Below are 15,110 nucleotides of genomic sequence, written 5' to 3' on the forward strand. Positions count from 1 at the left end.
TTGAGTTTTAATGGGCATTATTAATAGGAACATTGATAGAATAAGAATTTACCAATGTACAAAAATAAGTCAATAATCGCATCATTTAAAAATACATTCATGAATTAGTAAAGAAAAGGAATGACTTCATATTTTGTATCTAAATTCTTTGTATATTATACTACCTCAATTAATTGTCCCTTAAAATACGTAGAAATTATGGATTACTTTTTCAGTCCAGTTATTTATAGATTCATAAATTACTTTGTAAACAAATGTATTATTGCATGTTTTTATTTTACAGTGAGTTATTAATCAATTAAATGCTATAATTTAGTTTCTGTGCCACTTGTGTTCCTAAACTTGAATTTCACCCAGAATAACTTTAACTTGGTTGATAGAATTATATTTTACATATGGATTTGTGTTAGACCTGTAAAGTTGAAGCTCTGGGTCTGATAACCGGGCCGAGTCCACTAACATTTGACTTTTTATCTATGTACTTTTGAAAAAACAAATTCTGTCCCCAGTGTCAGAGGCCACAGACATGAGGTTGACATTCAAATTCTGTGTTTGCATGACAAGCTTAGCTGCAGCGTCATCTAACTCCACCACATACAGGGTTTCCTTGTGTCTGGTGGCTCTTTGTGTTCGGAGCAATTCATACAGTAAGTGTAGAGTGTCACTGTCTAGCAACAGCCACTTTATCTCAGAAGGTCAACAGAAAGGTTACAGGGTTGTCCCAGCCTTATTCACCAGCTGACCTACTGTATTAGCTCTAAACTGTATGAAAAGATTGGTCACAACAGTGTGGATGTCATCCACCCACTGTGGCCTGATTCGATGTAAGGATGCATTGTTCTTCCTGGTTAACTATGGAGGGAAATTAGACTCACAACAGAACATGAATGAAAGATGAGATTACATATATTGATGTTTTAGGTACAGATTTTGAACTCCCACTTCACAGATCTGATAGTTTTCGATTTGGAAAAGCTTCCTGTGTATCCTGATGTCTAAAAATATTTCTCACATTCCTTTTGTATTTATTTACAGATTGTTAAATGTGTGTGCATGGATCGCCTTATACGCACAGATGAAGTTACTTTTGAACGCAGAGTTTTGAGAATCTTTGTCACGGTCTCACGGATCCACAAATGCACGCTGTGATTAAGTGGTGAAGGAAAAGTGGGACATCTGGAATTTTACGGGGAAAACTCGATTCTGACGGCGGGGGGGGGGGGGGGTTAGCTGGAGATGTTGCACATGAACCCCCGTTCCCATGTGAGGACGTGGAGCGGTGTGCAGAGAAAGTGAAAGTATTTCTCTGGTATCAAAGAAGGCAGACGCTGCTGAAATGGCCATGAACTCTGCATGTGATGCTGAGTCCTGGTTACAGTGTAAATGTGTGTGTGTGTGTGTGTGTGTGTGTGTGTGTGTGTGTGTGTGTGTGTGTGTGTGTGTGAGTGTATGCATGCTTGCGGTTATGAGTCATGAGAAAACATGCTTGTATTGGATTCATCTTTCACTCAAAGGGCTACTGTATGTATTACAGTAGTGCATATTCCTGTATCTGCCTGTAGTAGTTATGATTAATGTGTGAAAGTTAAGTTAAACTTGATATTATGCTTTACAAGAAATTGTCATGCTTTGGTCCTTTTAAGTGTTCATATGTCATCAAAGCTTTTCAATTGGACTATTTTCACATCTGACATCATATGGACACATAACTTTGCAATCTTAAGAACATGTACAAATATATGCATTTATATCAGCTTAACGTACGTCCTGTGTGCTGCATTTCAGCTTACCATACGTTTATCTGATGTTTGCAATGAATTCTGTGCAGCAGATAAAGAATTAGTGCAGTCATCTCTCTCTCGGTTAGTAACAGCATAGAGTTGTTTGCGTCCGTGTTAATTGCGCATAGACTCTTTGTTGACAAGATGAGGGCATGACGTTCGCAATATGCTGAAAAAAGAGAAAATAATATTGATATTCTAATTGATACGTCATTGCAATTGTTAGGACTGCAACTTGTGATTGCTTTAATTTCCTTTGGCATGTTGCACTTTACAGAGCTCAAGTGATATCTTTCATTGCTTACTTTGTCTGAACCACAAGAATCTGGGTGAAAAAACTTTTGCTTCATCCAATTACAAAGGATTTACAGTAGGGACGAGCCTTAGTGTTTGGAGGCAAGTTAGTTGAGGTTTATGAACTTTGTTTATTGTTTTTCAAGTGACTTTTTTAAACATATTTTACATTACCCTGGTTGGCACCAGCCAAAAGGATAAGCATTGTAGAGAATGGAGGGATGGATAATTACCTAGAATTGAATTGACATGAATTGAGGGGAGGACACACCATTGACACTTTATAGCTTTAAGCCCTGTTCATACAAACAGGATGTCAATGGGAAGTCCATGGTGCAGTGTAGTCATTCCACATCTATGAGCTAAGGGTTTGTTTGATTCATCTTTCATCTTTTTGTCCCGCTAGAAAAAACATGTCATATACTTCTTTTTTTAGTTAAACAGAAAGGGGAAGTAGTGACAACTCAAAACACGGCTCACTCTGTTTCAGCTCCAAAATAAACCAGTGTAATGCAAATCCTACACAGATTGATAAAACAAAATAATGGACTTCATTACAAAAAGGTTGACTCTCTTGTTTTGGGTCATGTTACTTGGCTGAGCTAGTAAAGAAAAGGCTGAGATCTGTAAGTGCCCATCAGATGCACTGCAGTCCTCCTCATAGTGTGGGCCCAGTGAAGGTCACATGAGGGAACATACAGTGACATGTCTGTAAGCATGCAAACGCACACACTCACACACACACACACACACACACACACACACACCAGAACCAGTGGATGCAGCCTTGTGTCAGGAGAAATGTCACTATGGTGATGAGAGTGTGCATCAGGGTTGCTGTAAAAGTGAGGATTAAATTTATATAAGTTCCACTAAGACGACTCCTATTCAGCCTCACTCCTTGGAAAGGGTGCAGCGGAATGATTTTGATTGGATGAGTCAAGGTGGATTATGAAGATTTTTCAAGGGTATTTCTGTGTCGTGACTAGTCGGTGTGACTCATTTTAGGTCAGACCTTCATGTCGTTGTCAGGGTTCTGCTTCCTAAATCATGTAGCTCCAGAAAAATGTCTTTCTTTCCACCATTCGAGGTCGAATGGAAGAAAATGTTTTCAGTCTGGAATACTCTCTCCAAGTCGTCTAATCTGAAGAACACCGTTATTGCACAATACAAAAAGCTGATTTTGATTCAAGCCCCTCATTAAAAGCATGACATGGAATTAAATAAGTCTTTAGAAACCTTGCATTTTAGCTTTTAATTGTGTAGCTAGTTTTAGTGGGTCGGTCCAGATCCCATACTGTGATTTATCAACACGTGAGATCACAGACTCCTATAAACAGGAGCTATTGAGGAACTGGCTACGCTCGTATGGTTTTTTACCGCTTGCACTTAGCAGAAAACGGTTGACTGACTGGAACCAGTATGCTGTTAAGCATGAAATGAGATGTGGAAAATCAAATCCACTGAATGTTTGCGAGAAACCACAACAAAATCCTACTTGCGTCCGTTTTCACATGCAGCTAAGTGCCTTTCTTATCCCCTCTGCTGATTGCATGATATTATAGGGCAGTACTGAAAATTGCTATTTAAGCTTGTAGATAGATTTTGTGGTGTCAGGAGGATTGTGTGGGTTTTAGTCTTTACACATTGAACCATAGTACCAAACCATCTGACTTTTATCTGTTGCCATTACATATTTGTTTTGGAGATGAGTCTTTTTTTTGAGGTGTATTTTTCCAAAAGCATCATTTCTCCTCTCCTCTCCTCATGCAGTACCCTGGGTGGGGCTCCTGAAAGATGCCCTATCAAATATTAAACACACCCATAAAGGCTCGGTTCTCCTCACCCGCACACCCATCTGCACACACCACACGCATCGCATTTCACTTCCACACACACACAGGCACACATGCAGGGAGAGAGAGCCAGGCAGCAGACTGATCGACCCTATGAACAGTGTCTTCCTGCTTTTGCCGATACCTTACTTTCCCTTCAGATGATGGAGGGGGGAAAAGCAGAGTGACTTTTGGTTTAGCTCTTATCTTAATGTGGTGGAAATGTTTGGACAAGTCAACTATAGTTCACTGAGTGAAGGTAATATTTTCTAATATACTTTTACAAAGATGGATTTGTGTGATGTTGTCTGTGCTGTTGGTGTTCCCGTATAATGCAACATGCAATATACATACAGGTCTTGGGTTGCCACACCTTAACTTTCTCCACTCCTGTCTACTCACTGTTTCCTCTGTTGGTCCCTGTCATTTGATCTACCACGGTGAGTATACAGCATTACCAAAGTCTCTGTGGTGTCTCATTGGATTAGAACCACAGCATCAGTGTAGCTCAGCCCAGTATTTCTTTCACTCAATACATATTAGCCCAGCGTCAGTGTTGCTTTCATCCCTGTCTCATTCTATTAGCCTGCTCTAATGGCCCTCTGTTAATCTCCTCAGGGAGAGCGGGATGGGCCACCACCTCTCTGTCCAGATGACTGGCCTAGTTATTACTCCACTGAGACCCTGCACTCCTGTCAATATATGTAAATGAGACTGCAGTTTGGTTTTGATTCAGCAGGAAAATCTTATATCTTGAATCTTATATTCTGCATTTGACACGTCATTCGTTCCCAGATCAGATGCTTTAAATTAAATATCATCAGGCCTACATGTTTTATTTTTAGCCAAGAGCAGGGTATAGTTTTCACCCCTGTGTGTGTGTGTGTGTGTGTGTGTGTGTGTACAAAATAACCCAATAACACATGGGCGCATGATTGGTGGTGGGGGGCGGTTGACACACTCACACAGTACACTCTTCCAGAGCAAGGCTGGTGTTAAATGAAGTTCTGCAAACTAGTGAGAACTTTACGCTTGTTTATGTTCATGTTTATGTTTATGTTTATGTTTATGTTGTATTCTGCCTGCCTGCTTGAGACAGAAAAAAGCTTGAGCAGTGTTGAACAGGACACCGTCATAACATCCGGTGCTGCTGATGGTCTGTGTATCTGCTTGAGAGCGAGACAGAGAGCAAGTGAATGTGACAGCGGGGCAAAGAGCGCTGCACACAGCTCTGCAAGGAAGCACTGCACAAACATTACGTTAGATCTTTATTCTTTAATGTTGCGTGAAAAATGTACACTCCGGCAGGAGACATAATTTAGCCTATATAATGTATATATACAGTATAAAGTAGCCTATATACACACCCCTCTTATGCTTTTCATTAAGAATGGTGTTTGGTTAAAACAGGAGTCTTCAGTGACTGAGACAGTGAATCTTCTCTGAGACTGGTTATGTGTGTGTGTGTGTGTGTGTGTGTGTATGTGTGTGTGTGTATGTGTGCATGTGTGTGTGTGTGAGGGGGGAGGTCTATTGACTTCAACAAAGGTCTTAAAGCAGTGCCAGCTGGGTGACACATTAGGCTCTTTAGACAAAGGTTATATACTTATACTATTGATTTAATGTAATTGATTGCTGCAGCACTATGAAAGAAACATATACCAAGATAGACAGAAAGATTTAGAAAAAAAAGAGGGAGTTCCTGAGGAGTTTCTTCCAAATCACGTGCCAGAAGAGGGATTACATCTTTTTTGACACTCACTCGTTCCCTCCCTCCTTGTTTTACCCTTCCCTTCTTCAGTTATCTTCATGTCCTTTAACTACAATCCACTTCAGATGATCAAACATAATGAATCTTGTACTTTTGTTCAAAAGAATAAGTGATGTGCTTGTTGGGTCAGGCCACAGTTTCTTTTTCCTTGCAGAGATGGTAAATCCATAATTTTATAAAAGCCATTAATTTTTATATAATGTCAGACGTTTTTCTGCATGACAATTCTCTCAAAGGTGATTGCCTTACTGCACTTAGATGAATGTGAATCAATGTCTGCAGAAAACACAGCATGAAAAGCTTTGGGAAAATATTTGGGATAATGTATACTAATAATATACAGTATATAAGTCATCAATAACTGGGGTGAAATACTATAATCGATTTGGTACTAACTTGTTGTGACATTGTATACTGCGTATACTATAGGAACATTTGTTTGTTAATTAGGGCACTGTACAAGGAAGTATAGAAATATATATGAATCCCAGGAAATCCTATCCTACTTGGCCTCCCTCATGCCATATACGTTACCTGGGTTTTCACCGTCAGAATAAAGTCAAATAAAAACCTTCCCTCCTTAATCTTTCAAAACTGACGGAAAGGTGAGAGAGGAAAGATGAATGTAGGCCGACATGCTGCGGTGCTCAGACATAGTGCAGCGGCTCTGTAATGATGGGGAACTGTGAGCATGGGGAGATGGGGACAGACCTCGATTCATGCGTAGCCCCAATGACCCAATAGATCATTGCCCCCAGACTGTCATATCCTATCTGCATCCATCCGGTTACTCCCGAAGAATGCATCTCTGTAGAGTGTGTGTGTGTGCATACATGTACGGTCCAAAAGTGAAAGCTTTGCCAGGAGAGTAATGAACGACCTCACTCTTGCAGTTCTGATTTTCCAGCCCTCTTGCTTCTCTGCAAGGTGCTTTCTGTCTGGCTGTCCTCTGAGTTGGAAATTAAATAAGGCCAAATAGCCTCACTGGCAGAGAGACAGAAAGCTCCCATTCCCTGTGTGACAGAGAGTAAGAAAGGATCGTGTGGGAAAAGTCTGCCCTCATGTCTCTGACTCTTTATATGTCTTTAGTAACAATGTCTCTTCTTCTCTTTGTTTGCTTCTCACTCCGTCTCCGGCTGACTGGTTCCTCTCCCGTTGTGACTAAACATGTGCATGCACTGGATGAGAATAGATGTACAAAAATCCCAAAACAAATTTGAGGTTTTGTGTCCATTGAGGTTAAACTTTTCCTTTTTTGTGCTATTGACCAATTCTTTGTGCTAGTGAAGAATTCAGGCAACAGAACTAATGAAACTTTAATATTTCAAACTCTCTCCTTAGACGTTCTGTTGGACCATGTTCAAATTAAACCAACAGCAGTTCCTGTGATGACACTGTACATATTTTTATCTTCTTTAACATTAGGTTTTCATCATACAGACTAGTGATTATAATCTTGATTCCAGTTGGAAGTCAGACTGTGTCCTCCTTGACAGTTTCAAGGTTCAAGGTTTGATATGTTGTACTGTGTATGCAATTGAGAGTCATAGAACCATACAACACGTCTCTTGATTATCATGGGGTTTATTCCAGGCCTTGTAATTGATGTTAGTAAAGCTGTGGGATATTTATTTACAGTATTGTACTCTGGGGGAGGGGCAGGCCTTCAGATTTGAGTGTTTGACAGATGGCCTGCACGGTTTCCTGCCCTACCTCTGAATATGTGTCAGACAGGGAGGATCTTGTTTATTTGTGATCCTCTTCAGCTGACCTGTGAATTTGTATTAGTATAAGGAATATGGGCTGAGTATCAACCGTATTGCGTCTGTAGCACTGAGTAACAGAACCTGACATTTACAGAATTTGGTAAATTTTAGATTCTAGTTAAGATATTTACTGGTTCAAATGCTTTTTGGTCAAGAAGTGTTCATTTATGCAAAGTGCATTGCTTGTTATAATGTTAGAACAATTATACATTGATGCACGTGGCATTTATTTTGTCTTTTATTAGTCAAATTTGTTTGTACTCAGTAGGGTAATTCGTCATTGGTACCAACATTTTAGGCCTGACCTGCGATTATGTGTGGTATTGTGGTGGAATATAGTTGTTTACCAAGAGGGACCATGTTTCACTGTAGAGTCCAATGAGGTGAGCTGCTTAAATATAAGCATCCGTTGACATTTCTCTTGTTTACCAATCGGTTATTTAGATTTTTTATCTTATATCTTTCTTAAAAATGGCAAAATACAAAATAAATCAAATGATAACATACTGCTGTGTGGGCACAAACCTTCCAGTGGCTGAGTGGTGCGTGAGATGCCCCAGCTGAGTAGACATTAGCCACAGCAAAGTGTGTATTTACTGATTTATAATAGCCATGTGTCACTCTGGATATGAATGAAAGTTGATATGTTCTGGGGCCATTGACAGTAGCGAAAACCTCTAATCTAATTGCTACCCATTGAACATAACGACATACCCTTACCACTCCCTCCCTGGGGCAAAGAGGCTTTGGTTGCCCTGCTTTCACATGCTGACCTGATTTTGAGTGTGTAACTGTGTGTTTTTGTGTGTGATTCCAAGTGTGTTTATGAAGCAGATTAGGATGGCGGCATGGCCAGACACTTGTGTGGAGAGTGGTGAGTGTGGCCGTTTGATTGTAGACACGTGTGTCTGTATTAGGGAATGTGGGGCAGCGCTGTACTGGTTATATTTTTTTCAAGAGTAGGAGACCCACATTGTAACACAATACCCCTCCCCCAACCCTTTAAACTTGAGTGGATTATTTCTCTAGTCTCTGCCTTTGTGTCTTTGTGGTTGTTTGTCAAGGGATCCACTCATACTGGTGTAAATGTTTGATCTACTGTGGACCAACAATGCAGTAAAAAGTTAATTAATCCATTAATATTTATTTGATTTGATGCAACAGTAGGTGAGTTAAAGTAACTGCTTTTTTCACTCATGCAGATGGGTTTACTTTCTCTTAACCACGCCAGCCATCTGGATCTTTTAACGACTTTTACCAGATGGATGTAACGTGCACCATCAACACATGTACACTTGTCACATGGCTGACTGGGAATGAATGGATCTAACAATGAGTGAAAGGAAGCAGCCCTGTGTTCTCCGGCCGTTGGCTTTATATACAGTACATTCTCCATCCACAACTTAGTGTGCTGGCCACTTTCCCAGTACTGGTGCCTAGCCCCCCGGGCGTTGTCTCTCCGTTTGCCAATTCTTTTGTTGGCAAATCGTGTTGGCGCCATATCCTCCAAAACGAGTGCCAGCTACAGGTCATGTCATGTGAAAAAAACCTTTGAAAACATAAAAGCTTGTCATTTTATTTACTTCTCATTAAGATGTCATGTTTGTTCCTTCAATTTTATTTGTATATAATGTCAGTATTACCTGGTTTTAAACAGATTTAAACAAATCACAACAAGCATGGTCATCTCTAACGGTTTTGCTGCCCTAGAGGCAAGATTAAGAATTTAGGGCAAACCACCACTACATCACCACTACAGTACTGCCTTATCACCACCCACTCATTTTACAGTGGTACAATGGCTACAGCATCAGCCTTCATCACTGATTCTGATCAGCGAAATATCAGCACAATGCCTTTTCTAGGAAGAAGCAGTTATCCAGATAGCTAGCTTCTGGCCATTCAGATTCATATCTTAAAATATGTATCCAAGTCTAGCATCAATATCTACATTAGCTTTATTTAATTTTTTGTTGTCAACATTGAAGAACATATCTCTGTATTGGGCTTTCCCCACCTCCTCTTTTCTCTGTTTTCCTTCTTCCTCACCTGAAAGTTTGGACCTTTTCACAGTGACTTATGCGCATTTGAGCTAATAATTATTGCGGCGTCCCACTGGCTAATCCTATCTAGCCTTTGTCATTAATCAGCCAGTGTTGTCACCAGACTTGACTGAATGATGCACAACTGGGTATTCAGCATCACCCATCATACCCCACTTTACAAGGGCAGTGCAGGACAGGCAAAAAAACAGCAGTATTTATTCCATCAATTTGTCAACTTGTGACTGACAGATTAGGAGGTATTATGTTTGTGTAATTATTTTAAAAGGCTATTTTTGTACATAATGTTGTTACTGTAACCACTATTAATAAAATTAATGGCAATGGCACTCTTGCCGCACCCCCTGACATTCTGTGCCCCAGACAGTCGCCTATGCCACGAGCTCGCCCTGTCAGTTATAATTTCTCATCAAGGTCACAATGCCCGTAGCCAGTCAATGTATATATTAATACAATGTCTAACGTATAACAAGTACAAAATAGTTTGCTGTACTAGATTTAGTTTTCTTAAGTATTTGCTGTCTGCTCTGAAAATAGTACTTACATCAGATTCAGCATGCAAATGGTAAATGGACTACATTTACATTTAGCATTCATGACTGAAATTTGTGGCTGTTAAATCTTGTCTCAGTTGCATAAAGACAGAGACTCATTTAGCCTTTATTTCTCTCATGTGAGCACGTGAATACATCAAGACAGACTTGCCGTGACAAAGTCTCAAGTCACCCTCTAAGCCTGCCGGATTAATCCCTAATGCTCCTTATAGTCAGCAATCATTGTAAAGGAGACAGGCATGCAACCACTGCAGCAGGTGGAAAAGACTACCATTAGTTAAAATGAAAAGTATACATACACTACATTAAACTTGTGCAGAGTGATACAGAAATTGTGCAGTGTATTCCTTCATATTAAAACATAAAGTGAAGGCTGGGTCACTGTTCTGTACAGAGTTTGACAGTGGTAAGTCTCTCTGGTAGTCATTTTATTTATCATGTCTAGTTTTAGGTATGTGGGTAGAGAAGCTACTGACGAGTTTTAAAGGACTGAATCAGACTATGAAATTGTTTGTCAGTGTTCCTATGAATCATGTTCTCTTAAATCTAATCATCTCTTATTTTGTCCCTGTTTGTTATTTCTCCAGTTGCTTGTAATTCCATGCTTCTCCATGCCTTTGTTGGCATCTAATGGAAGAAAAAGCATCGATCAGGTCAGCCATGGTATCCAGACTTCCTAAATTCGGTGGACGCTCCTCGACTACTGGCGCTAATCCCTTGTCCAATGGTTCCACCCGGCCAACCACCCCTACCCAGGATGGTATGACTACTCCCCCTGGAACACAGCAAAACGGTTTGATCCGTGCCTCTCCTTTTAACTTAAAATGGAAGAGAGATGATGGGAAGACCCTTCCCAGCCCCAGCAGCCCTCTAGATAGAGATGAAGACAAGGCTCAGACACAGCGTCCCTCATTGGCAAAGGAGGTAAAGAATGAGTCTCCTGGGACACCCAAGATTCGAAGGTCAGGTACTTTGATGGTTGCTGTGTCTAGCCCCAAGGCAATCCCCAAGCAATCCTCAAAGATGAGTCCCAAAGTGGGGCCTAAGCTTGGCCAAAGCCAATTGAATGGAGGTACTAAAATTGCTCATACTGGCTCCAGCATTCCTGCTCAGACAGGGTCAGATTCCCGCCTTGTGCGCCCAAGGTTAGGCTCTAGCACTCCCAGAAGCAGCTCTCAAGATAGCCTGTCCAGTGACAGCCTGAAGACCTTGGCACTTGACAACATGGTGCGTTCTAATAGCTTCACTCACTTCAAGCAAATTCCCTCTCCCACAACCCAGCCTATGACGCGGTCCTTCTCCTTTAACCGGGCTGTGGAGCTAGCCAAGCCTCTGGCCAACACTCAGCTTCGGCCTCCCCGTAGTACTTTTCTCAAACCACCTCAGCTGAGCAATGGAAGAGTGGGTTTAGGACTCGGAGGCCTGAATGGCAGCCTGGGAGGTTCAGGAGGTCTAGATGGAGGACTTGGAGGACTTCATCAGTACAGCAGAACTCCTCCAACTGTCTCCTCTCTGCCTACCTCTTCAATTCCTTCAGCACCCACCACTCCCAGTGCTCTGAAGAAGCCTCTTTTCCCCAGTTGTGTGCTGACCAAGTCACTGGGCAGCAATGGGGGACCTCTGGGCTACAGGCTGGTTCGATCTGTGCAGGCCAAGCAGCAGAAGCCTCTTTTTCCAGGTAGAGTCAAGGGGGATATGAGACCTTCCACTGCCCATGAGTGCGGCGAGCTATTAGACATTGAGCCTAACGATGAGGCTGAAAAAGCAGACTCTCACAGTGACAGTGATGGAAGCTCTGGAGATGGAGGAGGGAGTTGTGCACTCAGGCAAAGCTTGGGCCCGGCAGCAGTCGAGACTCTGGAGGACATGTCCTTATCATCTGCCTCATCCCTAGACAGAGGTGAAACCAGTGAAGAGTTTCTAGATGACTTTGAAAGTACCGGAGATGTGCTCAGCGATGGGGACATGCCTGACAACAGGAAAGCTGACACCACTACCCAAACCCGCCTCCACAGCTTTCTCAATGATACCATTGACTGGGACAGTATCGAGATTGAAGGTAAATAAATTTAAATAAAAGAAGATTTAACTTAATGACAGATTTGTGTCCATTGTTCAGCCCTGAGTTTGTATATCTCCTGCAGGAAATAAAGAAGATAGCCCTATGGAGGACTCCCAGGGACCACTAGTGTTCTCTCCAGAGCAAGGTGATGTCCCCCAGGCTTCCTCTGTGGAGCTGTCGCCCTCCAACAGCTCCGGTGGAACTTACATGTGGGATGAGGAGGGTCTTGAGCCTCTGGGGAGACCTGGGACTCATCCATTAGACAGCTATGATGATTCAGAGCTCAACAGCATGGTAAGTTCCTGTTTCTTGCATGTGACATGAATATGACAATAAGAAAAAAAGATAACCTGTATTGGTTTGGCAATCCTATATTTTTTCAAACTCTTTTGGATTTCAGCGAAAAGAAAACTAAGAAAAAACACTCAATAAAAAAATGACAAAATTCAAGAAAATTGCTGAGTCAAATATATGGCTATCAACTGAATATAATACAGTATGGCAGGATATTACAGGATATATTTTTCAAGAAAATTAAACATCAACATTGATTCTGATGGGTGACTAATTGTTAGAAAATCACTTAAAGGTGTAAATTATGTTTTTAGGTATAATTTCTGCATGGTATCTGTTATACTGTTTTACTGAGAGTGAGCACTCATGTCGTAGCCTTTGCCAACAAGCTCTCATGTGAATGGTTGTTTGTCTCCGTTGCACTGCAATATGCTGGCGACCTGTCCAGGGTGTACCCCGCCTCTCGCCCAATGTCTGCTGGGATTGGCTCCTTAAATGGATAAAGCGGTAGATGATGGACGGGTTGATGAGGGCTTTGCGTCATTATTTTTTGTGTCATGAAGATGAATTCCCCTCAATATGAGGTTCTTCTTTCTCATCTAATATACTTGAGAGCCATTACCAAGCGCATATGGTCTACCTGCAGGCTTAAGGCTGGTCCCCTGCTGACAGCCAGAGTCCTTTTCAGCAGGACACATTGTCTTAGCCCATTAATCAGTTTCACTTTTAAATAATTCCTCCTTCCTTTTACAATTTAGGATTAAATGAGCGGAACAAAGGCTGAGAAGTAATATTAAATTGTCTCGAGTTTACTGCCAGGTCTCCCTGTCTCTCTCAGAGGAATTCTGACCTGGCCACCAACTGTGTGTTAATAGCATCGCTGGCCTGGCTTGGGCTCTGGCTCTGTGTGTTCCTGCACCATGGCACCTGATCTCAGGAATGCAATAAAGAGCTTAAAATGAGCTGGATTAGAATATTATATAAAAAGCCCTTTGTGTGGGCACAATAGTCACCGCAAATTGGAATGTGTTAACCTCATAATAATGGATCTGTAGGACAAGTAAAACAGTAAGAAAAGAATGTGTGTGTGTGTGTGTGTGTGTGTGTGTGTGTGTGTGTGTGTGTGTGTGTGTGTGTGTGTGTGTGTGTGTGTGTGTGTGTGCCTGTTTGTGTGCTTTTTCTATATATACGTGTTCACTGCACATGTGCTTTAGGCATGTGCAAGTGATTAGGCGCCTTCAGCATGTATTATGGTGTGTGTGTGTGTGTGTGTGTGTGTGTGTGTGTGTGTTATCTAATTGACATTCCATGAGAGAGACAATGGTTCAGTTTGTGTATTTTGCCATCTTGCGGTTCCCCTCAATCCACATACTATACTGTTCTGTACACTGTTCTGTATTTAGATATTTCCCATAAGAAGGATTGGAGAGATCTGAAGTCCGAGTGCAGTTCAATTATCCTCCACATGAAGGAGAAAGTCACTGGGCCACTAGTGTGTGTTTAACTGGAGCATGTGTTTCCGGTCGTGTGCGTGACTGAGGACCGTTATTTCCTTTCTCCCATCCTTGGCCAAAGCAACGAAACCCACTGTGGAGAAATGACTGAATGTTTGCAGCTTAAAAACATGAAACATGAATGTGTCCTCGTGACCTTATGTTGACCAACGTCATCTGGAATGTTGTGTCACGCTTCTCAGTATAACTCTTATATGCTCTTTATGAGGACAACGATATCTTCACGATCGGAGAAGAAGGGAATGGAAGTAGTGTTTGCTGAAAGAGAGGTTAAGTTCTGATGCCGGCCCTTGAGTGAGAAGGAGCTAGATGGGAAAGGGCGTAAAGAAGTAAAGTATAGAACCAGATGGAGAAAGTGAGAGCGAGAGCGAGAGAGGCTTAATGACTGAATGCTGATGTGTGAAGATCAGCTCTGTGGGGAATCTAACTTTGAGATATTTAACAGAGCTGTTTGATTAGAGAAAATAGGCCCACTTACTGTAATTGGATGCACCGAGCTCCCTCTGCCCAGCCCCTTTCTGCTTTTTAGTTTCCATCTGTTCGTCTCACTCCTTCCTTGCACACTGAGTGAATAGTTCCTCGTAATGAGCAGAAGAAAACCACAAGTATAAAGCAGTGTCCCGAAGCAGTAATCGTTGTGGTTTTCAACAGTGTGCATCATTGTTTGTTAGTAGTTGAGTGCAGTTTTTTTCTGCAGGAGTTTGCTCCTTTCTTGTTTTTGTCTCAAGAAAGTAAAGCCTGTGGTACCCATCTTAATGGCATCAAAAAAGTCAAAGCATTCAATCATAGCGTTTAAAAAAGAAATCCTCATTAAAAAGAAAAAGGATTTGGAGATCATGGCATATATGTGTAACTGAAACGGGCTATTTCTGTTCCTTGCTGGAGGGGAGGGCTACGATTCTTCAGGTCGCAGCAGGCTCACACTGCCACGCTGCAGTGGCATGCTCAGTCCACTTGGAGGCGCTGTGCATCCTTAACACAACACTGTTCGTGTGCGTGCCAGTGCTCCTTCTTTGTGTGTGTGCCTGTATTTTCTGGCTATACATGGCTCCATCTGCATTTATATGCCTCTGTGCAAAATCAAGGAGTGGGCTACCTGAGCTCATAATGACATTCCCATGATGCAGCACGCAGCGCGGTACAGTACCAGCTTTACAAAATTGGCATTGTGAGCTG

At 41.7% G+C, this 15,110-nt stretch overlaps 1 protein-coding gene across 2 annotated transcripts in view; it reads left to right on the forward strand.

Moving 5' to 3' along the window:
• ccser2a (coiled-coil serine-rich protein 2a) overlaps nt 1-15,110 on the forward strand; it is a 55,870-nt gene that overhangs the window by 3,848 nt on the left and 36,912 nt on the right. For both annotated transcript variants that reach the window (XM_035606441.2, XM_035606444.2), the window contains exons 2-3: nt 10,652-12,123; nt 12,209-12,420. In XM_035606441.2, the coding sequence (XP_035462334.2) occupies nt 10,695-12,123; nt 12,209-12,420 (1,641 nt within the window). In that variant the 5' untranslated portion in view covers nt 10,652-10,694. The remainder of the gene's footprint in view (nt 1-10,651; nt 12,124-12,208; nt 12,421-15,110) is intronic.

The sequence above is a fragment of the Scophthalmus maximus genome, chromosome 10, assembly GCF_022379125.1.
Source record: "Scophthalmus maximus strain ysfricsl-2021 chromosome 10, ASM2237912v1, whole genome shotgun sequence".
In the NCBI taxonomy this organism is placed as follows: domain Eukaryota; kingdom Metazoa; phylum Chordata; class Actinopteri; order Pleuronectiformes; family Scophthalmidae; genus Scophthalmus; species Scophthalmus maximus.